Here is a 26,641-nt window from a genome sequence, read left to right as displayed (position 1 = left end):
AAATTTACTATAGATTTTGAAAGCGGAGACTTTGTTTTATATTAAAAGTACCAAAAGCACAAAGCTTACTGCTATTATTGGGTGGCTGGCACGCTAAAAATAGGCCTAATGAATGCAATTGAAGGCGTGAAATATTATTTTGGAGCATACTGTCCCTGCGACTATAACCCATGGTATGATTTCTACTAATAATTCCACAAATATTCAAATCAATTCCAGAACATATTCTTGAAACATTTAAACTTTAATCTCGTAATTTTAAGTTGTTTTTTTTTTTTAACGTGTCACTAAAACAAAGTCGTATTGATTAAGAGTTAAACAGTCAAAATAATTGCCCCTGACCCTTTATTGTAGAATAAATGCATAATTTTTTTTAACATTTCTAGTAAAACATAATAAAAACAATGTTCTTAATAGTATTCACCCAAAAGGAGTCTGGGTTGTTTTAATTTCATTTATATACAAAATACAGTTTCATTAGAAACACCACAAAAAAAGACCAGCGCTCCAACTCTCAGAGGTACATATAAAAGAAAAAAACTGTTTTAAAGTATAAATGTGTCTGGGACAGAATTATGTACAAATGGCTCTGGCTGTAGCTATTTTCCAGGTTGTCTGTTCACTTTGCGGTGATTCTGTGGTCCTGTCAAAACTTTAGTCTGTGTCTGAAGATTCAGTAGAGCTGTCAGATGAAGAGGACTCGGTGTCTTTCTTTTTATGTTTTTTCTTCTGTTTCTTCTCTTTCTCCCTTTTCTCCTTTTTCCCTTTCTTCTTGTGACTCTTGTGCTTTTTCTTCTTCTTGCTCACTTCCTCCTCATCATCACTAGATGAATGAGACCTGAGGGTATGAAATCACATGAATATTACCAAACATGGCAGTAATGACACCTAAAATGTACAAAAATATCATATCGCTATTCTAAAGATGCAAACAGCAACATTTTGTATGTATTAAAATAATGTTTTAGTTCAAATAAATCTATGTAGGTGCATATTTACAAAGAATTAGGAGAGCGATAGATATATTAATTTTATTTGTTCATTCAAACCCATAATTATCAATTTAAGAAAGTAAAACAGTTAAAAAACATTTATAATATTAACTACTTGATATATCATTTTAAAAATGCAACATTTAAAGCATATTTTTTAAACTCTTAATTAAAAAAGGGTTATGATTATCACGTATACCTCTTTTTGGCCTTTCGATGGGATCTGTCTTTGCTTTTCTTTTTATGTTTTTCTTTTTTGGAATCTTCATGAGAACCTGTGTATGAAACATGCTGTTACCAGTTATTCAGTGACAAATGATCATTATCAACAATATTCATACTCACATAAATGTGTCAGTGAAACCTTTAAAATGGTCATGAACTGAGAAACCAAAATTCCCCTTGATCTTTTGGCCTATAAGACTATAACTTTATTTTTAATGAAGTTCCAGAACACGTCAGTGAGAACTTGGTCCTACGTTCACTTCATTTCACCACGGATTCATTTACAAACAAGGCACAATTCGATGCAGGATTTTCAGAAAGATTGGTACTAAAAGACGATGCCGTGGTGACTATATTGGATCCTACAGTGATATCGCAACAAACAAGTGTGAGTAACTGTTTTCATTAAGAGATCACTATTGCTTTGTCAGTTATTACAGATCGTTTGATATGTATTGCATATTTATGCATCCGTCTATGATAGATGTAGGCTGTCAAACACTCAAGCGTTAGCCAATCACAGAAGGGCGTTTACTTATGAGTCTATAATCCACCACGCTGAAATTATGATGTTTTTTGATGTAAAAACTTTGATAACATTATAAGTAGACCTTAGAGAACAGCACAAAATAATACTAAAGCAGTTGTTGACCCCTTTCAAATACATGGATCCACAAAAAAAAAAAAAGAAGAAAAAACAGGAAGACCTGAGACAGAAGTGGAAGCAAAGCATTAAGTCTGAAACAATGAAATGACCTTTTGAATGGCTGCCAAAGATCTTCTCTTTACTGACAGCTTCCTGTTCCTCTTCTTCACTCTCCTCACTGCTGGTGCTGCTCACGTCTAAAACAATGTCCTTCCTCGGGTCCACACGAACAAAATTACGACATTCAAAAGTCAAATGACCAGCTAAAAAAAAAAAAAAATAATAAAAAATAATGCATGATGAAAAAGTGAGAAAGAATCAATACCACATGGATGAACAGCAATAATACAGGTATAGAATAAAAGTTAGACAGATACAATGGGTACGGAAAGACCCCCTTAAATTTTTCACTCTGTTATATTGCAGCCATTTGCTAAAATCATTTTTTCCTCATTAATGTACACACAGCACCCCATATTGACAGAAAAACACAGAATGTTGACATTTTTGCAGATTTATTAAAAAAGAAAAACTGAAATATCACATGGTCCTAAGTATTCAGACTCTTTGCTCAGTATTTAGTAGAAGCACCCTTTTGATCTAATACAGCCATGAGTCTTTTTGGGAAAGATGCAACAAGTTTTTCACACCTGGATTTGGGGATCCTCTGCCATTCCTCCTTGCAGATCCTCTCCAGTTCTGTCAGGTTGGATGGTAAACATTGGTGGACAGCCATTTTTAGGTCTCTCCAGAGATGCTCAATTGGGTTTAAGACAGGGCTCCGGCGGGGCCATTCAAGAACAGTCACGGAGTTGTTGTGAAGCCACTCATTCGTTATTTTAGCTGTGTGCTTAGGGTCACTGTCTTGTTGGAAGGTAAACCTTTGGCCCAGTCTGAGGTCCTGAGCACTCTGGAGAAGGTTTTCGTCCAGAATATCCCTGTACTTGGCCGCATTCATCTTTCCCTCGATTGAAACCAGTCGTCCTGTCCCTGCAGCTGAAAAACACCCCCACAGCATGATGCTGCCACCACCATGCTTCACTGTTGGGACTGTATTGGACAGGTGATGAGCAGTGCCTGGTTTTCTCCACACATACCGCTTAGAATTAAGGCCAAAAAGCTCTATCTTGGTCTCATCAAACCAGAGAATCTTATTTCTCACCATCTTGGAGTCCTTCAGGTGTTTTTTAGCAAACTCCATGCGGGCTTTCATGTGTCTTGCACTGAGGAGAGGCTTCCGTCGGGACACTCTGCCATAACGCCCTGACTAGTGGAGGGCTGCAGTGATGGTTGACTTTCTACAACTTTCTCCCATCTCCCGACTGCATCTCTGGAGCTCAGCCACAGTGATCTTTGGGTTCTTCTTTACCTCTCTCACCAAGGCTCTTGTCCCCCGATAGCTCAGTTTGGCCGGACGACCAGCTCTAGGAAGGGTTCTGGTCGTCCCAAACGTCTTCCATTTAAGGATTATGGAGGCCACTGTGGTCTTAGGAACCTTAAGTGCAGCAGAAATGTTTTTGTAACCTTGGCCAGATCTGTGCCTTGCCACAATTCTGTCTCTGAGCTCTTCAGGCAGTTCCTTTGACCTCATGATTCTCATTTGCTCTGACATGCACTGTGAGCTGTAAGGTCTTATATAGACAGGTGTGTGGCCTTCCTAATCAAGTCCAATCAGTATAATCAAACACAGCTGGACTCAAATGAAGGTGTAGAACCATCTCAAGGATGATCAGAAGAAATGGACAGCACCTGAGTTAAATATATGAGTGTCACAGCAAAGGGTCTGAATACTTAGGACCATGTGATATTTCAGTTTTTCTTTTTTTAATAAATCTGCAAAAATGTCAACAATTCTGTGTTTTTCTGTCAATATGGGGTGCTGTGTGTACATTAATGAGGAAAAAAATGAACTTAAATGATTTTAGCAAATGGCTGCAATATAACAAAGAGTGAAAAATTTAAGGGGGTCTGAATACTTTCCGTACCCACTGTATATAGATAGATAGATGAAAGGCAAGACAGATATGTAGAGACAGACAAAAAGAAACAAATACAGACAGACAGAAAAAACTGACGCAAAAGATAGATAGACAACAATTATGGCTTATTGATCGCTTTAATCGAAGTACTCACGATATCCACATCGTTTGCAGCCAGCTCTGATGTTGTCTTTGTTCGGACCTGTTTGCAAAAACACATTCAGTATTGCCTTAGGACGTGAATTTATGACTGCATATTACAAAACCAACCACTAGCTGAGAAGAAAAGGTATTTTCGTAGGATATGTAATAGCTAAATCTAGATTTCGGTATGTATCTCACCGTTTATAAAACATAAAACAGCTTACATTGTACCAAACATTGTGTTGACGTAATATCTCACAAATCAGTAATTTATTAAATAAAGTCTGAAATGCAAGGATATGTGTCTGACGTTAAGCGACAGCTCTGTTGTTAAGTTAAGATACTGATGAGGTGAGGGACACTTTCTAGAGCATTCTAGAAGAAACATATTAACAACAGTCAGCTAAACTAACAGACAATTTATGAATCTCTGCAAACGCATACCTGGGACAGCCATAATATACTGGCCTGTTTATTGACCTGAATTATAAAAGAGTAAAACAAAACAACACGTTTGTTTTCGCTCCGCCGCTTTTCAAAACGTTAAATCGATCCGTTTGGTAAAAGACTCCGACTGGAATCGTCGAGCAACGTTCCACTGTGGTTCCACTTACAGAACTGCATCGATTTCCCCCAGCAGAGAGATATAACGTTAGATAACAACTTAAGAACACAATGTCGTAATAAGGACACAGTTTAAGGGCGCTTTATACCTGATACATATATGAAAACCTGACCCTTAAAGTTTTATGAACTCATGAAAGAGAACGCTGTAATCAAACGCGTTTCTGATTGGTCCATCTCCACCAGCGTGGAGAAAAGTAACATGCACCACCTGACAACACAATCAACGATCTCGTCAGAAACTCTTGTATATTTAGCTTTTACATATTTGAAATTACACACCAGATATAGGACAGCGTTTACTATCCTTCATTTGAATTCTACATATTCTAATAATAGTCGTTGACAGGTAAATTCATATTTACGCTACTCGTTCTGCCAATACTCCGTTACGGTAGGGGGCGATAAGGCTGAACAAACGCTGCAGAAGCGAGTAAATGTTTGTCTGGCGGCATGACATGATTTGGTTTGTAAACATCGCAAAATAAAACACTTCGTATTTGTTGGACGTGCTTATTATGCTCTTGTAATATCTAAGTGTAGTTTTGCTATCAACCAGCCTTGAGGGAAATATACCCAAATAATACGCGTTAAAGATGAGCAACATATATATTCAAGAGCCTCCCACTAATGGAAAGGTGAGTTTGAGCAACAACTCGTATTTATGGAAAATAATGAAATGTACTGTTTATAAACTGATATATTCTTAGTCTATTTTTTCCTTTTTGTTTTGTAAGTAAGAGTTGTCTTGCAACATCATTCGTATTTTATTAAAACAAAGTAGTACTGTTATTACATTTGTTTATTTACCGTTTGTATTATTAACCCTGTAAAATTCAGGCTTTCATGGCTCATATAGTGTAATATTTTGAGAATATGGAACTCATATTCAAAGAGGGAAACACCTCAGTTTTATTTAAAGCATAAATATGTAATTTGGTTCAATTGCTGATATTTATATGGCCAAAAGAGTACATTCTGATAGCTTAATGTGTAATTATGAGAATATAACTGACAACTAAAAACATATAAATCAGCTGTCACTCTATATTTCCCAATAATATGTCTTAGTAAGATTGTATTTAATGGTTTAGGTTTTTTTTTTTTTTTTTTTTTTTTTATCAAATCTCTGTAGTTTTTATTCTGTAGAGGGCAAAACATATCATGCAATGAAATACAATGATGACTGAGCAAATAAACACTCAGGTTGTAAAATGATTTTTCTAAATTATATATATATATATATATATATATATATATATATATATGCATCTATAATATGGATAATCAAATAAACCTAAATTGCTTCACGCCTGTAGGTGTTTATCTTGAAATATTACTAACAATAAAAAGTTATTCTTACATTTATCTTATAAAAATCAGTAACAAAAAGACAGATCAACGTTTTTACAGTTATACGCGTTAACTAAACTTTACACTTTATTGGGTAATTTGGGCTATTTTTGCTATATATGTTTCTTTATTTCCGATATTTTTAAAGTATCACTGACAAAGACTTCTTAAAGCACCAAAACCGTTATATCTGCGTAATGACAAACATATTTTCTCATAGGTCTTGCTGAAGACCACCGCAGGTGATATTGATATAGAGCTCTGGTCTAAGGAAACTCCCAAGGCATGTCGAAACTTCACTCAGCTCTGTATGGAGGGTAGGTGGCGTCATACAGGAAGATACGCAGATATCAAATACAAACAAGACAAAGCGCTGCACATGATGTCATGATTTTAAATTAAATACCTGGATACTTTGTCACAAATATTTGCCTCTGTTTTTGCAGGTTACTATGATGGCACAATCTTTCATCGTGTGGTGCCAGATTTCATTGTTCAAGGAGGTGATCCGACAGGCACCGGGACGGGTGGGGAGTCCATCTACGGTCGCCCTTTCAAGGTTGGTTTTGACTTTTGTGAAGAATGTGTTATTTACAAAATTAAATAAATGGTCTACTGTACAATCAGCATGTGTTTGCATAAGAATGTGTAGGAAAGCATAGTAAACTGTTTGTGTTTTCCAATACAGGATGAATTTCACTCCAGATTGCGCTTCAATCGGAGAGGTTTGGTTGCTATGGCAAATGCAGGACCTCATGATAATGGGAGCCAGTTCTTCTTTACTCTTGGACGGGCTGATGAACTCAACAACAAACACACCATTTTTGGAAAGGTGATGTTTCACAAACTGTTCAAGATTCTATGACCCCTTATTTGCTTTGCATCAAAAGAATAAATTGCATTTTAAAATATGTTACAATATAAAACAGTTATTTTAGATTGTAATAATATTTCCCAATATTGTTTATTTTTTGCTCAAATAGAGACTTCTTTCAGAAACATAAAAAAATAAAAGATAATACTGGCCACAAGCTTTACAACACAGTAAAGGAAATAAAATTTTTGGGTGAACACTCCTTTAAATCTTACTCAATATTCCAAAAAATATTGAGTAATTAAGTATATGTTGCTGTTTTCATTTATTTTCCACACTTCGTGTGTTGTGCTTTTGACTGCAGGTCACAGGAGATACCGTGTATAACTTGCTCAGGTTAGCAGAGGTGGACTGTGACAGTGATGAACGGCCGCTCAACCCACACAAAATTCGATCTACAGAGGTTTGTTCTGTCCTCTCATGCTGTGCTTGGCTTTACCATTGTAATTTTATCGCCCTTTGTTTTCATATGGAGTCACTTGTTTTGTGCAGGTCCTACACTCTCCCTTCGATGACATCATTCCACGTGAAATTAAAGTTAAAAAACAGAAAAACAAAGATGAAGGGAAGAAATCCCAGTCCAAAGCTACAAAGTATGGCACACTTACACTCTTTATTTATTACATTTCTTTCATTTATTTTGATACCAGCTTTAAAGGGGTCATCGGATGCAAAGTTTACTTTTATATGCTGTTTGAACATTAATGAGTGTTGGCAGTGTATGTACAAATCTACCCTATAATGATAAAAATCCATGCAGTGGTTTTTAATTAATCTGTAAAAATAATATCCCCTTTTCCAAATCGAGCCATTCTCAGATGACTGTCGTTGTGGCGTCACACCAACAGAGGCCGCTCCCACGATAGTTGATTGACATGAGTGTCTTACCTCGGATCAGCTGTAACAGTCCAACCTCCATTGTTTCGATACCGGACAAGAATATCTCCGATTGAGGTGTTGTGTTGCTGGATGTAATAATGAACATAGTGCGTCATTTACTTCCGACATCTGAGCTGCTGAAGATGCAGTGGATTACGTTTGTTTGTGAAGGGAATGCGCCTCCCAATCTACATATATCCGTCTATGTTCGCACAAATCATTCTTGATCCAGCTTCACTTACAACAGAAGTGAATATAAGTGTTTTTTTAATGAATTGAGATCACCTTTCCTAATAACGTGCTAGTTAGCAAGTTTAGCGGCTAAATGCAGCTAAAGTAAACAGGCTCGTCACTCCACAGAGAGAAGAGAGGGGCGGGGCGAACTGAGCTCATTAACATTTAAAGCAGCCTCACCCAGAACAGGATGATTTTTGCAGAGCTGATTTTGGCAAGGTAAAAAGGGTGTTGTTTTACACAACCATTGAGAATTTTAACCAAAATGTTATATATTATAGACTTTTCATTAAGACCCTAAAGAATCATATCAAGTTGTGGACAATGGGCATCCGATGACCCCTTTAAAGACAATGTTACAAGCATTCACAATGCATTTAACGTCTATGAAGTGATGTATTCCAGTGGTTCTCAACCTTTTTGACCCAAACATTCCCTGTGAATATTTAAAGGCCACATAAAACATTTTTTGGTATTTCTGTGGTGATTATGACAAAAACTGCTTGTTTAAAAGCTTCTTTTAAACAGATAGTTAGATAATATGATATATAAATAGATTATATAAAGCAAATTTAGCCTTGATTCATGTTATGATTCCAGAAGTTTCAGGAATTGTATGTCCTTTAATAAAAACTGTAAAAAAAAAAAAAACATGCTTTCTAAAATATTCTTAAAATTTTAATATTGTTTTATTTGTTTCTATTTTTGTAGTATTTGTTAAAAATTTAAATCAGCTTTTATTGCAGCTACATTTAAATTAAAATTAATTTAAATTAAATCAATTTAATTAATTTTAGTTAACAATTGCACTGATTACCAATCTTATAATTTGTCAGATTATTTTCATATATTAATGGTAATGTGTGCATTTAAATACTTTTAAGTAATTAAAAAGTTTGCTGAGGGCCCTTGGAGCCTGATGTATTCTGTGTTGTAATATGTTACTGAAAACAGTAATGTTTTATTTTATGTATTAGTATTGATTGGATTGTGGAAAGTCAGCTGTGACATTATTGTGGTTCTTGCAAACACCACTATAATTCATACTTTATTTGAACAGTAATCTTTCAGAACTTGTTCTGCATTTTGGGCTACAGACATAATAATTTAGATTGTCAAAAGTTCATAAATGTAAGCAATCAGATTTAAATATAAAAAATGGTCAAACTCCATAGATTTACATAAAATAAATAGGAACAGCCGTTATCTGGTCTGTTTTTTCATTTATGGTTAGATTTTCTTTTTTTAAAAAGTTTACTTTTGTATTTTGATGCTGTACAGAAATGTTTCCATAATGTAATGTTAACCAGGAGAATTTTACTATAGGAATTTCAGCTTGTTGTCATTTGGAGAGGAGGCTGAGGAAGATGAGGAGCTGGTCAATCAAGTCAGCCAGGTAGCTTTCTGTCCAATGTGATGATTCCTCTGTTGAGGTGGTTATTAATTTGTTTGGAGATGAGCAGTAGGCGCTTTCAACATTATTTCATTCATCCTTTCTTACAGACCTTGAAAGGAAAAAGCAAAAGCAGTCATGACCTGCTGAAGGATGATCCCAAGTTAAGCTCCGTTCCAGTCGTTGACAGGTCAGAAAAAGAACCTTTAGTTTTCACATAAATAAACCCCCTTTCCATTGTAATGTTTTTGTTACGTAATTCAGACGTAACCCATGATTAATGTAAAAACTGTTTAATTAAAACTCTATTTTTTGCACCTAAAGGAATCAAAGTGGCGAAGATGATTCTGAGGTACGTTCTCTTTGATTTGTTCAGTTCAGGGATTTCTGATGACGTCATACTGTGATGTAAGTCTGTGTTTTTGTTATCCGCTACAGGATGCAGGTGATGATGAAGAGGACGACAGCGAACGTGAATCAGAGAGGGAGAGGATCCGAGAGAACATCTCACAGAAGCTAAAGAAAGACAAGATGGATGAGAAGAAGACCAATCCAGAGACGGTGAAGAAGACCTCCCGCAGGTATGCCATCTAGTTCCCTTCGGATGACGTCATTTCCTCTTATTGCAGAGTTGACGTTCAGTATTTGATAAAGCTTTTGAATTGGAATACTAGAATTATCATTGGGTTGACGTGAATGACAGCAAATGACCTATAACGCGAAATATAAAATCATATTTTAAATGCAATAACGTCAAGCATGATTTTGGACCAATGACATTTTGCGTTAGATATATTAAACAAGCAACCAACAAACAAGTCTCTGTGGTAAGCCTGAACTAGTTCTTGGTTTACTAGCACCGGTTTTCCAGGGCTTTGTCATTTGAAACAACTCTGTACATCAGGGATGCCCAATCCTGCTCCTGGAGAGTTTCCAGCGAATCAAGGTGTTTCAGAGTGCTAGAAATTTTCAGGCAGGTTGTTGGAGCCGGTTGGAGCTAAACTCTGCAGGATATTGTTTCATTCCTGCTGCATGTAATGTAGATAGTGCAGTTAGTAGTGTTGTCCAGCAGAAGGCACTGTTGCTCTATAAAGTTCAGACACACTTTCTCTCCAGGGATGGGGATGAGTTCCTTTGGCATTAGTGTCACAAACTGTTTTATGTGTTCTTTGTGTTCCCCTAAACTGGGCTGCAGCTTTACTCCCCTGTTTTTTAAATATTTTGTCCTAGTCCAGGTAAATAGGACAGCTTTAAAGGGGTCCTATTGTGCTTTTTCACTTTTTGAATTTTAACCAGTCTGTGGTGTATGTTTTGTTTGGGCATAAAAAAAGATCTACAAAGTTACAAATCTCAAAGTCCACTCCAAAAGGAGATATTTTGTTTTTTAAAAAAATCCCTTTTCAAGAAGTACAACAATCGGCTCCTTTGGTCTACAGCCTTTGTTTTCCGCATGCAATGATGTCACAACGCGGCCCATTAGAATACTATTAAAATAAATCCCGCCTACGGAAATTCTAATTGTTGGAGGGAGGGTAGGCACAAGATGGGGAATTAGCCTAACTTTAGGGATGCAGCGTGGAGAGCCGCTACACCGAGCCGCAGCGCTGCGGGCATAAACAAGCATTGACTAGATTGGCCTCGTCAGAGCCGCAGATGTGTTCAGTATAAAGGCCGAGGCGGCAATCTACTCAGTGGTCGCGTCGGAGCCGTAACTCACCGCAGACGTGTGCAGTGTGTGGTAAGAGATTTATTTATCATACAGTGTAGATAGCTTCACTTATAACGCAAGTGTTTTTTAAAAACTAGCACTAGACTAGGCTGATCAGTGATGATGTTTTTTGTTAATGTTAGGCTGCTTGTAGCCTTATGCTGAGGCTGGTTTCGGGCAATGAAACTAAGTATGTAAAATAATGAAATAAATTAGCACGATAATATCATGTATCAGCAATCTCGCAGGCTGAGAATGGGACCCAACACTACTGTAGTGTATTATTTACTCACCCTCCATGTATCCTAGGTGTATAAGACTTCCTTGTTTCAGACAAATGCAATCAGAGTTATATTCAAAATTATCCTGGCACTTCCAAGCTTTAGAATGGCATAGACAGGTGTTTCTCTTCATCAGTCCAAAACAAGTCCAATAAAGTGCATCTATCCATAATAAAAAGTGCCTCACATGGCTCCGGGGGCTTAATAAAGGTCTCCTGTAGCAAATCGATGAGTTTTCGTAAGAAAAATATCCATATTTAAAACGTAAGAATCACTTTAATCTAGCTTGCGAGATTAAAATATTAAGAGTTTGATACTTTAGTATCACGACACTTGGCTAAAAATGTATAAGGCCATCCAAGATGTAGATGAGTTTGTGCAGAAATGTAGTATTACATCACTTGCTCACCAATGGATTCTCTGCAGTGAATAGGTGCCATCAGACTGAGAGTTCGTACAGTTGATAAAAACATCACAATAATCCACAAATAATCCACACCACTCCAGTACATCAATTAACATCTTGTGAAGTAAAAGTGTGCGTGTGTAAGAAACAAATCCATTAAGGTGAAAAGTTGTTTCTAGTGAAAACATTTGTCTGAATCAGGAGAGAAATCTGCACAGTTTTCTGTTTGCAGTCTGTTTATAGTCCAAAACAACTGATGTGAGAAGAAAACAGTAGATGGACTTTTTGACTGAAGGAAGTGTTCTAAGTTTAACTGTGTAGCTTGACATCATCTTACCGCAAAGTTTAAACGAGAGACACTGAATAAAAAGAGACACGATCAAAGTTGCTGTTGTCTGCAGTGTTAGGGGTAATGTGAGTTATGTAAACAGATTACTTTTTTTAAGTAACTAGTAAAGTAACCCATTACTTTTTAATTTACAAGAAAATATCAGTTACTTTTTCAAAAATGTAATGCCAGTTACTTTGTTTTCCCATTTATTGACTGACAAGTCTCCTGTCCCCATGTTGAGAGAAATTGGAAATGCAGAGGCGTTGTGTGTGTTGTGTAAATATGTTACTGTAGTTCTAGACTAAATGTGAATTAATTAATCTCACTCAGAAAAAAACAAATTCAGTACTCATCAAAATGAATTAAAACAGGGAAACGCAAACCTAAATAACACAAATTTCTTTTATGTATTTAATGCCATTTTATTAACCAATCTTTGGTACTGACCTTTGATCCAGTTCAACCATACTAATAAGCAAAAATGACCTTAAATAAACTAACATTTCTGCTTTAATGTTTTTTTTTTAATTGCTGAAGAGTGTCAAACCTTCTCTTGCTTTCTACTGTACAGACGTGAATTTATTTTTCCTTCAGCCTGAGGCTTATTTATTCCACTTTTTGTTGTGAAAGCCAGGGCTTTTACATTTTCTAAAATAGAACTATTTATATTAAAATAAAACAAGCAAGCCCTGCCCAGATTTCAAAAAGTAACGTGAATGTAACTCAAAATGCAACATTACTTTCCATATAAAGTAACTAAGTAACATAATTTCATCCAAACTTTTTTAGGGAGTAATGCAATATTTGAATGCGTTACTTTTAAAAAGTAACTTTCCCCAACACTGATTGTCTGTGGTATTGATGTTAATGAAGCAACAAAAGAACGACAGAAAATCATTCACTACTCTTGACTGAAGTGGCCCTTATACAGATTACATAAATAAATATCTCTGCTTAAAAAAAAAGAAGAATATGGTAAACAAGTTGTTAGAAAGAATGGATAATTAGCCTATATAACCATTGATATTTCACTGAAAAGAAGACCATGTTCTTGTTTCTTTATGAGAAGTTTAATATAAAGGCATGTTGTATGTTACAGCAGTTAAATCTGTGTCTATCATGATAAAATTGTAAAATATCAAACCTATACAATGAGTTTGGTCATTTTAGAGAAATGCTTAATAAATGCATTACACTAACTAAACCCAGTAGATTTTAGCCAACTAAATCTACTGGAGATTCAGAAGACTAAAATAACAATTCAGAAGACTAAAATATGACTAAAACTAAATGGCATTTTACTACGACTAAGACTAAATCTAAATTTGTCAAAATTAACACTGAGGCAAACATATTACCTTGGTCAACAAATCAGAAAGACCGTGATGATCAGCAAATGTTAATTCAGTAAAAATATAAACGCTGAAAATATGAAAATGATCACAGTCAATTTATCAAAATTTGTTTTAGTAAACAGAACAGAATTTGCTTTGGTATTTTAAAGGAAATTAATTAAAAGATGCATCTTCCTACCGTAGATTTTAGCTGTGTAAATGGCTGTAAGTAGTTCTGGTAACTACAGATGTTTTTCATGGTAAATTTCGGCTTAAGAATCAAGGGGAATGCGAAGTGGAAATACATAAAGGCCATAATAACAGTTGAATACACTGAGTTTCTTGAGCGTTCAGCTCACTGTGATCTCAGCAGGTTGTCTGGTTGACCAGACCTCTGATTCTTGATGTTGCTAAAGACCAGTGACACCTGCAGTCAACCAGAACTGTGGCACAGTTGCTCCTCATCCTCACTGGAGCCGCTTCACTGGACACAGCCAGGTCCCTCAAGGTGAGCACATATCTGGCTCACAAATCAAATTACTCTGCCACGGCAGGGGAAAACGGCCTCCTCCTGCCAACCTGGCAACCCCAGCACTACTCCTCCTGAGACACCGTATCATTTTCTGTCTTACATTAGAGAAATTAATTGTAAACATGCTTCTGGAATATTTTTATCTGAAAGCTGAATGTCTTGGGCACTGTGGCGTTTCTTTAGAGAGCTGTTGTTGAATCTGCTCTGTGCCCAAAGGTGCTTCATTTCCTTGCGTTTATTTTGTTAATTACAAAAACAGAGACGCTGCTCAGGGTTGGTTGGAAAATTTTAAAACCAATGAGATTGATGAATCTCTGAAAAAGAATAGCATAGGTTTTTGGTACCACAAATAATGACTTTGCATAATGAATTATAAAGATATAAGCTTTTTAATTCAGTCAAGGGTCAGATCTTTGCAGATTTACTATAATAAAGCAAATCATTTTTGATGAGAGAAGTAAAATTGACTAAGGTAAATTTTTATTGTTTGGCTCTTCTAAACCTACCCCAGTCATGGTGTTGTGAATGATCCTTTGCTATTGTTAGTGTTTTTAGTTACTTTAAGTGAACATTTGTTTAAGCATAATCGAAATTTAAAAACTGTTATGAGCGTTTACATTACCATGCAAAAGATTGTGGTCAGTAAGGTCTATTTTTAATTATATTTTAAATGAAAATAATTATTTTATTAAGTAAGGATGCATTAAATTGATCAAAATTGACAGATTAAGCATTTATAATGTTACAAAAGATTTCTGTTTTAAATAAATGCTGTTCATTGTATGAAAATATGAAGCAGCACAAATATTTTTAAATATTGATAATAATCAGAAATGTTTCTTGAGCAGCAAATCGGCATATTAGAATGATTTCTGAAGGATCATGTGACACTGAAGACTGGAGTAATGATGCTTAAAATTCAGCTTTGCGTCACAGGAATAAGTAAAATTTTAAATTACATTTTAAAATACATTTTAAAATACATACAAGTAGAATTGTAATGTTAATTGTCATAACACAATACTTAGGGGTTCAAGTACGTAGCGCTGAAACCCTGTTGTAATTGTTAAAATGGTTACAGATTAAAGATTTCCAAGTAAAACTGATTGTGCAGACCAAACTGTAAGTTGTAGAGACTTGAAACTTGGATGGATGGTAGTACTTACACCGCCTACAGCGCGCCCAAGGCTCACCCCAATCGGCCTGACATGGGGTGCTACGGCTATCGAAAATACTAAATCGCTCATAACTCCTGAATCGTCAGTCGCAGGCTCAAGTGTCTTATGTCAAGTGTCAGATTTGATTGTGAGCCGAAATGTTCAGGTATTTTGCATTATTTCCAAAACCTGCTTTTGCAAACTAGTCCTTGTTTTTTTTGCCTGATCAGATCCAAACCAGAGCGGAAAGAAAAAGTTGAACTTACAACTCACCGTGGCAAAGGGACGGCAAAACTTTCGAAGGGGGCAGGGCCACTTTTAGTAAAATGCCTATAACTCCTGAACAAGATGAGATATATTTGCCAAACTCAGCACACTTATGTAAAAGCGCAAGCTGAGGTCACAGGAAATTGCGGAGATTGGCCACTTGGTGGTGCTATAAGGGGGAAAAACATAAAAATGGCTACAACTAGGCAACCATTTGTCCTATCGACACAAAAACAGCTGTGCACGGACTTGATCCACAAGACCGTGACACAAGTGTCTTTGGGGACATTTGCGTATCTCAAAAAACATGGCTTCCATTGGCCGATGAAGTTTGAGCACCTATTAGACAAGGGTAATGGAGGCCGATCGGAACGAAACTCAGTGGGCCTGTTTGACTCATGACCCCAAAGGTCTGTGAGAAATTTAAAAGAAATTGGCCACTGCAGGGTGGTATTGCATTTTTTTTGAGGGCGTAAAGGATTGTAGATTGCAGTTTTCCACACGTTCGTATCGTATGTTAGACCTCCTCGTTCTGAACAGCTTTGCCTCTATCACCACTGCTGTCAATCAAACCATTTTTTAAATGATTGAGAAGATGTGAAACACCTGCTTTTGCGAACTAGTCCTAGGTTTTTCTCTCAGTCTTGAAAAAACCACCGCAATGCAGTTCTCTGGACTCTCTAAGTCAATAATTATCAAAAACATTTTGAAATTGACCTTATGGGAAGCTATAAAGGTGTCCTTTAGAAAAGGGGCCTGTCCAAATATACCCAAAAGCCTATAAAGCCTAAATGAAAACTCAAAACTTCACAAAACCCGCTGAGCACATGCGACGGGTGATTCTAAACAAGCATGCTAGTTTCAGGGAGATTGGACCACAGTTGGCACTATAACAGTCGTAAATGTTATAAAAACATCAGATTTCTATGGTAAATCACCTGGATTTGACAAAAATATGTAATGTCTTTTGTAATGTAATGTTTTAAAGGGTCATTGGATGCAAAGTTCACTTTTACATGTTGTTTGAACATTAATGTGTGTTTGCAGTGCATGTACACGTCTAACCTATAATGATAAAAGTCCATGCAGTGGTTTTTAATTAATCTGTAAAAATAATATCCCCTTTTTCAAATCGAGCCATTCTCAGATGGGGACAGAGGCTGCTCCCACGATAGCTGATTGACATGAGCGTCTTGCCTCAGACCCGCCTAGCTGTAACAGTCCGACCTCCATTGTTTCAATGCCAGAACAGGGATGTAAATTAGACAAGAATATCTCAGATTGAGGTGTTGCGTTGCTGGATGTAATGAACATAGTGGTCGTCTTTTATTCCCGACATCTGAGCCGCTGAAGATGCAGTAGATTACATTTGTTTGTGAAGGGAATGCGCCTCCCAATCTACGTATATCCGTCTATGTTCGTGCGAATCATTCACGATCCAGCTTCACTTACAGCAGAAGTGAGTATAAGGGTTTTTTTGATGAATCTTTGCGATCGCCTTTCCTAATAAGCTAGTTAGCAAGTTTAGCGGCTAAAGTAAACAGGCTCGTCACTCCACAAAGTGAAGGGAGGGGCGGGGCGAGCAGAGCTCATTAACATTTAAAGCAACCTCGACCACAACAGGATGATTTTTGCAGAGCTGATTTTGGCAAGGTAAAAAAGGTGTTATTTACACTACCATTGATAATTTTTAACCAAAGCATGTTATAAACTTTTCATTAACACCCTAAAGAATCATATCAACTTGGGCATCCGATGACCCCTTTAAAGTTGTTATGTGCCTAAATACCTAAAGTGATTAAACCCTGGTAATTGCTGTTCCTATTGTTGTTCATAGTAATTGCTTGTTCATAACATGCTTGTTCTGTATATTTTATCCAAAAAAAAAAAAAAATCACCATTAAAAGTAAATGTGTTTTGGCACTTTTCACTTAGTAATACAGCTAACATTTTTGTCCCTGGTAAATTATGCGTGTACAAAATTTACTTCAGTATCAAAAACAAGTTATGTGCCAAAGTTTGCTACTTTAGATAAGGGTGTTTGTTCAAAACTCTGACCGTGACCAGAACGTAATGTATCAATGTCACTGAAACTCTCAGAAATGGCTTATTTTTGTGGGCGAGTGTAGAGATATAGAGTCAAATTCCCTGTAGGCGCAAAGCTACTTGAGCAAAGATTGCATCGTCTCATCTTTAAAACCCATTTTTCAAATCCATCTCATTGTCACAGTTGCTTCTCTTTCTCTTTCATGTGATCCTTGAAATCAGCGTGTGACCTTTGAAAACGGGGGGATTAAAGGATTCATAACCTCACCACTGACTGAGGCGCTAAAGGCGGAGAACTCTTCCCGCAAGCCTCCTTTTCTGGAAGCACACCTGCCTTATCTCACCATCGGCCGTTATGTGTCTGGATAATTTTCCGATCATAATAAACATGCTCTTTTTCTTTTCCTACATAATGAAGTAATGGCCAAACCCACCGAGTCTCACCGCTCTGATTGACAGGAAGCAAAATGCAGAAAGACTGTAGTACATTAAACATAAGCGTGGTGTTTGGCTACAAGAACTGTAACCCAACACAGTGGTTTGTCTTGGCTTGCAATCAAAGAGTTGGCTGGTAGGTAGAGTGTTGGTGCAAGACAAAGGCAGCATTGTTGCAGCCCAGAGCTCTTTCCCACTCAGGCTTACAGGAGCTTATAGGTGAAGGGAGAAGCTTTGGTTGCCAGTCACCTGGAAGGAAGCACAGGCTGTAGGACGGATCTGATGTTGGTTGGAATAAGTCTACAGGGCTCGAGCTGAAATCTAGCTCCTCTGGATCCATGTCTACCGCTTAAGATAGTATTTCATATCCTGGTTGGCTTTCTGTGCTTTTTCGGTTACCAAGTTCAGCGGGGTTTGAAAGAACGCTTCCGGTATTCTTGTAAATGAAAGGCTGCCGTCAAACCGTATTCTTTATCTGGAAATTTATGTGTGATCTTTGATATTGATAGCGTCTTCACTTTTGTCCACAAAAAGATATAAACACTTACCGTTGTCTGTATCGTTGACGTAGAGATGGCATTAATGAATAAAACAGCACGCTGATGGGAGTCCCGACATCACGACACAGTGCATATGGTAGCCGCCACTTACACTAAACCCGACAGGGCATAACTAAGGATACAAAGTGCTTCCATATGGCTCTTGGATATAGCCATACTCTCTTAATATTTTCATTTAAAACTGAGTGATATACCACAGCCACAATTCAAGAGAGAATAATATGAAACATTGGTAAAAGAATAGGCAAATGTATATAAAAAGTATACTTATATTTGAAGAAAATATATATTTACATATACTTAAATAAAAATGTATTATTGTTTTTATTATGTATTTATAAAATTAAATGTGTAATAAAATATTATTTTCATATATTTAAATGGTAACACTTTACAATAAGGCTCATTAGTTAAAATTAGTTAACTACATTAGTTAACATGAACTAAGAATCAACAATCCTTCTACAGCATTTAATAATCTTAGTTATTGTTCATTTCAGCATTTACTAATGCATTAGTAAAATCACAAGTTGTGTTTGTTAACATTAGTTAATGCACTGTGAACTAACATGAACAAACTACTGTATTTTTATTAACAAACTTTAACAAAGCAAAGATTAATAGATACTTTCATAAATGTATTGTTCATTTTTCATTCATGTTAGTTAATGCATTAACTAAAGTTAACAAATGACACCTTACTTATCTGTAAATATTTAAAATAATAATTAAATGTATAATATTAAATACATGCATTTTTAGCAAACTTTCTCTCTCTCTCTCTCTCTCTCGCTCTCTCTCTATATATACACTAGAGGTCGACCGATTATCGGCCCTACCGATTATTGGCGCCGATATTAAGCATTTTCACGATTATCGGAATCGGTTATTTTCAAAACCGATTTGCCGATAAAAATAATTTATTTTTGAAATGCGCTCTTTGGCTCCGACGCAGCCTGTCAGAGCTCACCACTCTGTGCCCTAGAGCAGTCTCCGCCCACCGCGCATCAGATTTGTTGGAAGTCGCGAGTCCGACCAATCAATTCCAAGGCTGAAGGAAGTGAAGACACAGACAGAACGCGCTTGCTGGAGCTGCGTGCAGCGTGCGGCAGTAATCACTTGTCTCTCAAAGGTAAGTCAGCAGCAGAAGTTGATTGTGTTTTAGTAATTCACAATCCTTTACGGTGAAGTTGCAAAAACACCTCAATGTTATCTTGATTTCCCGGATGCGGAAAACACGGACGGAATCGCGGAATCCAGTCATATAAATGGAATGTACTGTATACTGTTAACACTAAATGCCACGGAATTTTTCAAAGTTTGGATGAGTCATCAAAGTTTGGATGAATTAATCAAAAGTAGGACCGTATACTAGAGGTCTGCATTCCCGCGGGACTCGACCAGATTTTTTTGCGACGCGGGAATAAATTTACAAACAAAACGCGGTAGCGGTCGGTAACTCTGGTGTAATTTGGATGGGAGCAGGCAGTGTAATAATCTCCTTTTCCCGACGTCCTTTCTGAACAGCATGTCTGTCCTTTAGTCTTTGGCTTTACTCATTCTTATAGAGCACCTGTACGGCCTGCGCTCATGACTGTTATGCACGCATGGACTGCGGCGCATTTTATTGGCAAGGTCTGTGCACGCAGGATTTGCATAACGTACAGACAGAGAATGGCACATGGCAGAGCAAAGTGTGGATGCGCTGTCCTTGAAGGACGTTCAGCTTGGACTTGGTCAGTTTACTGTTAAGAAACCGACATCTATCATTTAGTCTATTACTACTTGTTGTTGTATTTATATATATTTTCCTTTGTGGGAGAGACGCTGAAATCGACGTCGGGACATTTTTTCGTTAAAAGTTATTTAATTTCATCATGGCTACAAGCCAACGGATTTGTTCTTTTGCTTATAATTTTAAATGGCAAATGTAATTTTTGTTTTCAGCTTTTCCTAAGCTACTGTGTTGACAAAAAATGTGACATTTGTATTTTGACACATATCGGTTCAAAATATCGTTTATCGGTGCATTTGATCTGTAATAATCGGTATCGGCATCGGCCCTGAAAAACACATATCGGTCGACCCCTAATATACACTGTATTTAAAATGCAATAATTTGTAATGACAGAATGTAAAAAAATATATAAATAATACTTATATTTAAGTATATGTTATATTTAATGTTAAAATCTAATTTTAATAATTAATTTATAAAATAAATATTTATAATATTCATAAAATGTATGCTAAAATATTATTTACATTTGTTTTAATGCTGTCTCTCTACACATAGTATACATATATATATATATATATACTACTACACACAAACATATGTAATTATATGAAATATATTTGTGTTTTATATGTAGTATATATTTAATTTGAATATATGTAATATTTTATTATAGAACATAGTAAATTAGTAGTTTATTTATTATATTTATAAAATGTGACCCTGAACCACAAACCCAGTCATAAGTTGCACGGGTATATTTTAGCAATAGCCAAAAATACATTGTATGGGTCAAAATTATAGATTTTTCTTTTATGCCAGAAATCATTAGGATCAAAATCATGTTCCATGAAGATATTTTGTACATTTCCTACCGTAAATAAATCAAAACTTAATTTTTGATTAGTAATATGCATGCTAAGAACTTCATTTGGACAACTTTAAAGGCAAATTTTTCAATAATTTTGATTTGTTTGGCACCCTCTGATTCCAGATTTTCAAATAATCTCGAACAAATATTGTCCTGTCCTAACAAACCACACATCAATGCAAAACTTATTTATTCAAAGCTTTCAGGTGTTGTCTAAGTGTTTCAGTATATTGCAATAAAATAATGGTATATATTTTACATGCATACTGTATAAACATTTGACACAGACACACATTTGACACTTACAACAGTAGCATGGATTTGAAGAATTGCCATTTTTTTTCACCTATTTCCATCTGAATGCAACAAGCTCCTGGACAATCTTAAGTGGACTCCTGCTGTTATCTGCCTTTCAAGCTCCTCTAGACCATAATGCGAGATTTTACTGGGATTGTTGAGGTTAAACTGCTGCACAATGGAAATGTCTCTTTCAAGAGAGTCCAAAAAGCAATTATGCACCAAAGACGATGACTTTTGGGTGCAGTGTCACTGTTTCTAATTGACCGCACCTGTCAGTTGTCGTCCGTCATAATCCGATGCTGTATCAGCCTCTCAGGGAAAGGTCACCCGGATCAGTAAAGCACTGGCCCTTTTTGTGTGGAGGCCAAAAGGGATCATCTAATTCTTGGCAGCTGTGCCACGGATCTGCAGGTTTATGGATCTCCAGCCCGCTGTAGCATGTGTGCCCTGTATGGGGCAGTCTGACCAACGGCTCCAGACTACAGCATGAGAGGATCTTTTGACGTTCAGCCAGCAGAGCTGTGTTTGTTCACTGTTGTAAATTAATGAGCCCACAATACCCATGCTGTGTTTATTGCCTACAAGCGTTAAATAAGTTTTGAAAAGGGTCATGAAAAATCTATTTTTCTTCACCTTTTGAGATTAAAATATCTTAGTATACTATGGAAATGATCTGAAATAGTCTCAGCTTTAGACATCACACCCACGGACCATTGGCTGAACTTGCATATGGCACACAAAATTGGAAACACTTCAGGAGTTTTAAAGTTGTAATCTGATTGGTTGAATAGACCAATTTGGAGTAGACTTCGCAGCTGCGCGTGCGTTGTGGTGGCAGAAAAACATTGGTAATAAGTGGAGGGAAATGGGTAAAATCCATGGAATAAGAGAAAAAATATTTAGATATTTAAAGGCACACACTGTGGATGAAACTTGCTATGATTACTCTACTTTTAAAGCATAAATTTGATTTAAACTATTTGTCTACATAATACTCACATATGCAGTTTTTAGGGGACATATAGTATTAGCCCTAAAGTTACAGTATGAAATACAATTTAAACCTATAACATTCTACATATCATTTACCCGTTTCATCTCACAATTCTGATTTTTTTTTTTTTTTTCGCAAATGCAAGTTTATATCTCCTAGTTCTGCATTTGTAACTTTTAATAACGTTGAGTAAAATATAATTTTACTCAAGAGTGTCAAGAGTGTCAAGATTGTCGATTCTGAGGGGTGAAAACAACGGAAGTGTGCCATATAAAATCAGAGGGAAAAAGACAGAATGGTGAGTTGATTTTTCTTATCAGAGTTGTGAGATACAATCTTGGAATTGTGAGAATAAAATCAGAATTTTGAAATATAAACTCAAATTTAAAGGAGAAGTCCACTTCCAAAACAAAGATTCACATATAATTTACTCACCCCCTTGTCATCCAAAATGTTCATGTCTTTCTTTCTTCAGTTGTAAAGAAATTATGTTAAGGAAAAAAAATTCTGCATTTTTTTCTCCATATAATGGACTGCTATGGTGCCCCATATTTTGAACTTCCAAAATACAGTTTAAATGCGGCTTCAAAAGATCCCAAATGCGGTTGTAAACGATCTCAGCCGAGGAAGAAGGGTCTTATCTAGCGAAATGATTGGTTATTTTCATAAAAAAAAAACGATTTAAATACCTTTTAATCTCAAACGCTCGTCTTGACTTTCTCTCCATGAACTCTGTGTATTCTGACTCAAGACAGTTAGGGTATGTCAAAAAACTCCAATCGTATTTTCTCCCTCAACTTCAAAAATCATTTCAAAATCATCCTACATCGCTGCAGAAGTACCGACCCAGTCTTTGCAAAGTGAACATGCAAAGATCAAACACCCTTAACAAAAAAGGTAAAACAGCAATATAGGATGATTTTGAAGTTTTTCGACATAACCTAACAAAACGAGTAAGACAAGACGAGCGTATATTATTATGTATATATAAATGCACACAAATTAATGTATATATTTAAGATAAATGTGTTATATACAAAATATTTTTATTTATATATAATATCAATTCTATAAAAATGATAATAAATACATGTACTTGTAAATATTTCTTAAGTATATACATGAATGTGTTTGTATTTATATATACATAATAATTATACACAGTACACACACATATATTAGGCAGAATTAAACTTTTATTTTGTATGCGATTAATCGCGAGTAATCATTTGACAGCCCTTTAATATAATAAAGTAAACTTAGGCGTCCCTCTGGGGGGACGGGTGACAGTTAAAAGGTTAATTTGTGAGAAAACGTGTGGTTGAAGAAAGCAGTATATACGCAGTGTCTGTGTTATGGTTACAATTTCTGCACTCTGCTGCTTACATCATGTGTTTGGACATCCTTTAACTCATTAATATTTATTACAGAGCTCTCAGTTATTCAAATATTCAGTCTCCTTTTTAAAAATATAGGTAGACTTCACATTTGAGTCAGAAGGAGACCTGGAAAAGTAATATTCCTCACCATCCTCCTTGAAACGTGATATTGTATGATTATTATACACCGACTCTGCTTTAACAATCTGCTTCAAGACCTTGAAGACATTTGCCCTCTCTACGCAACACTGAGATTATACTGCTTGATTATAAAACTCTGAACCGTGTGTAAAAGTCAAAATCAGTACAAGTGGAACTCAAGGAACAGTATTTCCACTCCTGCAAAGCGCAAAGAGCGTCCGTTTTGGAAAAACAGATCAAAAACGTCCCGCTCACGAGACGTTTTTTAGACTGCGACGGCAGGCTGGTGGAGGGGCGAGGGTTAAATGTTGAAGTCTCGATTCATGAGAAAGATTGGTCGGTGGCCAGTCACTTTGTGTGCTTTCTTTATGAAAAGTAAATCATCCAGAGCTCCCCGGGTTTCGCTTATTTGAATTGTCTGAATGAGCGACAATCGCTGGCTGGTCTGGAGAGCCGTGAGTGACGACAAAGTCTTTCCTCCACTCCTCAGACTTTAAATATGTGCGTCAGGTCTCGTCCAGCACTTCATCACCAAAGCCCCTCTCCCGTCTGATTTGTGAAATGACGGTCTCTTCCCCGCTGGCGGCCCGAGAGGGCTTGGTGAATGGCTGTCATTGTGTTGGCTGAGGGGAGATGTCTGTGCCCCCTGGCTGATGAGGCCGCAAGACAGTGGGCACACTTTGGCTCCTCTTCAAAGCGCTCACTCGTTAATAAACTCTCATCCCCTCCTCCTTTTATCACAAGGACACTTTATCACACTGTTCTTTTCTTTTCTTGAGTTAACAAATGCCTTTTTATCTCGCGCTGCTGTCTAACAAGGGCATATCTCACAGCTCTGCTATTTTAAACAGCCCATCACGCTTCAGCGCAGTGCTGTTTATTAATAGCTTTGCTATTTTGGACAAATTGCCTAATTTTATAAATGTCAGGATCACAATTACTTTAATCTGTTTATAGAAATGCCTTTCTACGGGTCGTTTGGCTGCTGTTTTGTGTCTTTTACTCAATTTTGTATGTTGGGACAATTTGCACTTTTAGGTTGATGCACAAAATAAATTTTGATTATTTAATTAAATCAGTTTGGTGACTCACTCCTGAAGGATAATCTACTCAAGTATGTGAACATAAACGCTTCGAGCTACACAAACACATTGTGTTCTATTACCATGGCAGAGCAACAGTTTTAAAATAATCTTTCTGAGAAAGTTCAAATTAATGAGTAATAACACCTCTGGGGCCTTTTTTGTGCCCTTGAATAATGAGGTTTGTTCCCGCCAGAGTAATGTAAGAACGCAGGTTGTATTCAAGTACAGGTACAGGTTATGTTTTCAAGTATTCAATTTTGCATGCTTGTACACTTAAGTATGTTTCTGGCTGAACACATTATTAGGGCCATATGATTTCCACAATGCGGACAACGTGGACAGAATTGCGGTTTCGTTTACTACACACATACTGAAGCACATGTGACGCACGCTTTATTTTCAGCCTCTGCTGACTCAATATATGAGTACACGAACACTTAAACATAATCTCTGGAACTGCTCTGAGAGTCACTTCATTAGCATTTTACTGTCTCTTTTGACAAAACCTATTGTCATGCATCATACACCAGAAACTTAAAGGCAAAATTAGCCCATAATTTACTCATCCTCCAGGCGTCCTAGGTGTATGTGACTTCCTTCTTTCAGACGAATCCAATCAGAGTTATATTAAAAATCATCTTGGCATTTCCAAGCTTTATCACTGCATGGTTTCGGTGTGTTTCTCTTCATCAGTCTAAAACAATTCCAATAAAGTGCATCCATCCATAATAAAAAAGTGCCTTACATGGCTTTGGTGGGTGAATAAAGGCCTTCTGTAGTGAATCAATACGTTTTTGTAAGGAAAAATATCCATATTTAAAATGCAAGAATCACTTTAACTTGTGCCGGTTAGTTGTCCCCGGATGATTTTTGATATATACCAAGAGGAGACTGGTTTTCGTTTGCTAAAGTAAGGAAACTTTGCTCCTATAAACAAACGTTGGTTTTCACAAGACTCCCCGGCACATATGCAGTGCCAACATCCTGCGTCATCTGCCCGAAGCCGTTTCCGGGTACAGACAGTTGGCGCAAGCTACATTAAAGTGATTACGTTTTAGATATGGATATTTTTCTTACAGAAATGCATTGATTATTCTTTTATTCACCCCCCACGGCCGTATGAGGAACTTTTTATCATGGATGGGTGGACTTTATTGGACTTGTTTTGGACTGATAAAGAGAAACACCCACCCATGCAGTGATAAAGTTTGGAAAAGCCAGGATAATTTTTAATATAACTCAGATTGGATTCGCCTGAGAGTCAAAGTAATATACACCTAGGATGTCTGGAGGGTGAGTGAATTATGGGCTCCTTCACAGTAACCTGTCAAAATAAAAGTTTGGTTTAACTTGAAGAAACTGTGACAGAAATATATTACTTAATTTAATGTATTACTGCTACTAATGAATTATAATTAAAACGTTTTTTTAAGAATATTTACCAGAGAAATTGTTTAGCATAATTTATCTATCAGAAAAAAAGTAAGTACACAACATAGTATTTCTGGAAAAAAAAGAAAGAAATAAAATAATAATAAACTATTTTTTTAATAAAATTGTTTAATTAGAGATGCTTTTGATTATTAACATTTAATGAAACCTTAAAAATGGAATCCAAGAATTAAATGGAAAAACAAATTTTTGTTCAACTTGTAATAAATTGCAGTTAAATTGTGTGCATTTCATGGTTTAAATTAATTAGACATGCTTTTTGTTTGTTTTATTTTTAACCT

General features: G+C 36.4%; 2 protein-coding genes across 2 annotated transcripts in view; one reads left to right on the top strand and one right to left on the bottom strand.

Moving 5' to 3' along the window:
- Positions 1-298: 298 nt before the first annotated feature.
- srek1ip1 (SREK1-interacting protein 1) lies at positions 299-4,703 on the bottom strand. Its single transcript, XM_051120282.1, has 5 exons — positions 4,431-4,703; positions 3,997-4,044; positions 1,974-2,126; positions 1,192-1,267; positions 299-838 (listed from the first exon to the last, which is right to left on the bottom strand). The coding sequence occupies exons 1-5, from the start codon at positions 4,441-4,443 to the stop codon at positions 655-657; spliced, it is 474 nt and encodes a 157-aa protein (XP_050976239.1). The 5' UTR covers positions 4,444-4,703; the 3' UTR covers positions 299-654.
- Positions 4,704-5,028: 325 nt separating this feature from the next.
- Positions 5,029-26,641, top strand: part of cwc27 (CWC27 spliceosome associated cyclophilin) — a 56,572-nt gene continuing 34,959 nt past the window's right edge. Inside the window, exons 1-10 of the mRNA XM_051120281.1 lie at positions 5,029-5,248; positions 6,184-6,280; positions 6,410-6,522; positions 6,652-6,795; positions 7,142-7,240; positions 7,330-7,430; positions 9,277-9,346; positions 9,454-9,533; positions 9,668-9,695; positions 9,782-9,924. Coding sequence (XP_050976238.1) covers positions 5,207-5,248; positions 6,184-6,280; positions 6,410-6,522; positions 6,652-6,795; positions 7,142-7,240; positions 7,330-7,430; positions 9,277-9,346; positions 9,454-9,533; positions 9,668-9,695; positions 9,782-9,924 — 917 coding nt within the window. The 5' untranslated portion in view covers positions 5,029-5,206. The remainder of the gene's footprint in view (positions 5,249-6,183; positions 6,281-6,409; positions 6,523-6,651; positions 6,796-7,141; positions 7,241-7,329; positions 7,431-9,276; positions 9,347-9,453; positions 9,534-9,667; positions 9,696-9,781; positions 9,925-26,641) is intronic.

This window comes from Labeo rohita, chromosome 10 (genome assembly GCF_022985175.1).
Source record: "Labeo rohita strain BAU-BD-2019 chromosome 10, IGBB_LRoh.1.0, whole genome shotgun sequence".
Taxonomy (NCBI): domain Eukaryota; kingdom Metazoa; phylum Chordata; class Actinopteri; order Cypriniformes; family Cyprinidae; genus Labeo; species Labeo rohita.
Note: the sequence above shows the minus strand (reverse complement) of the source record. Positions and strands in the feature narration are given on the sequence as shown.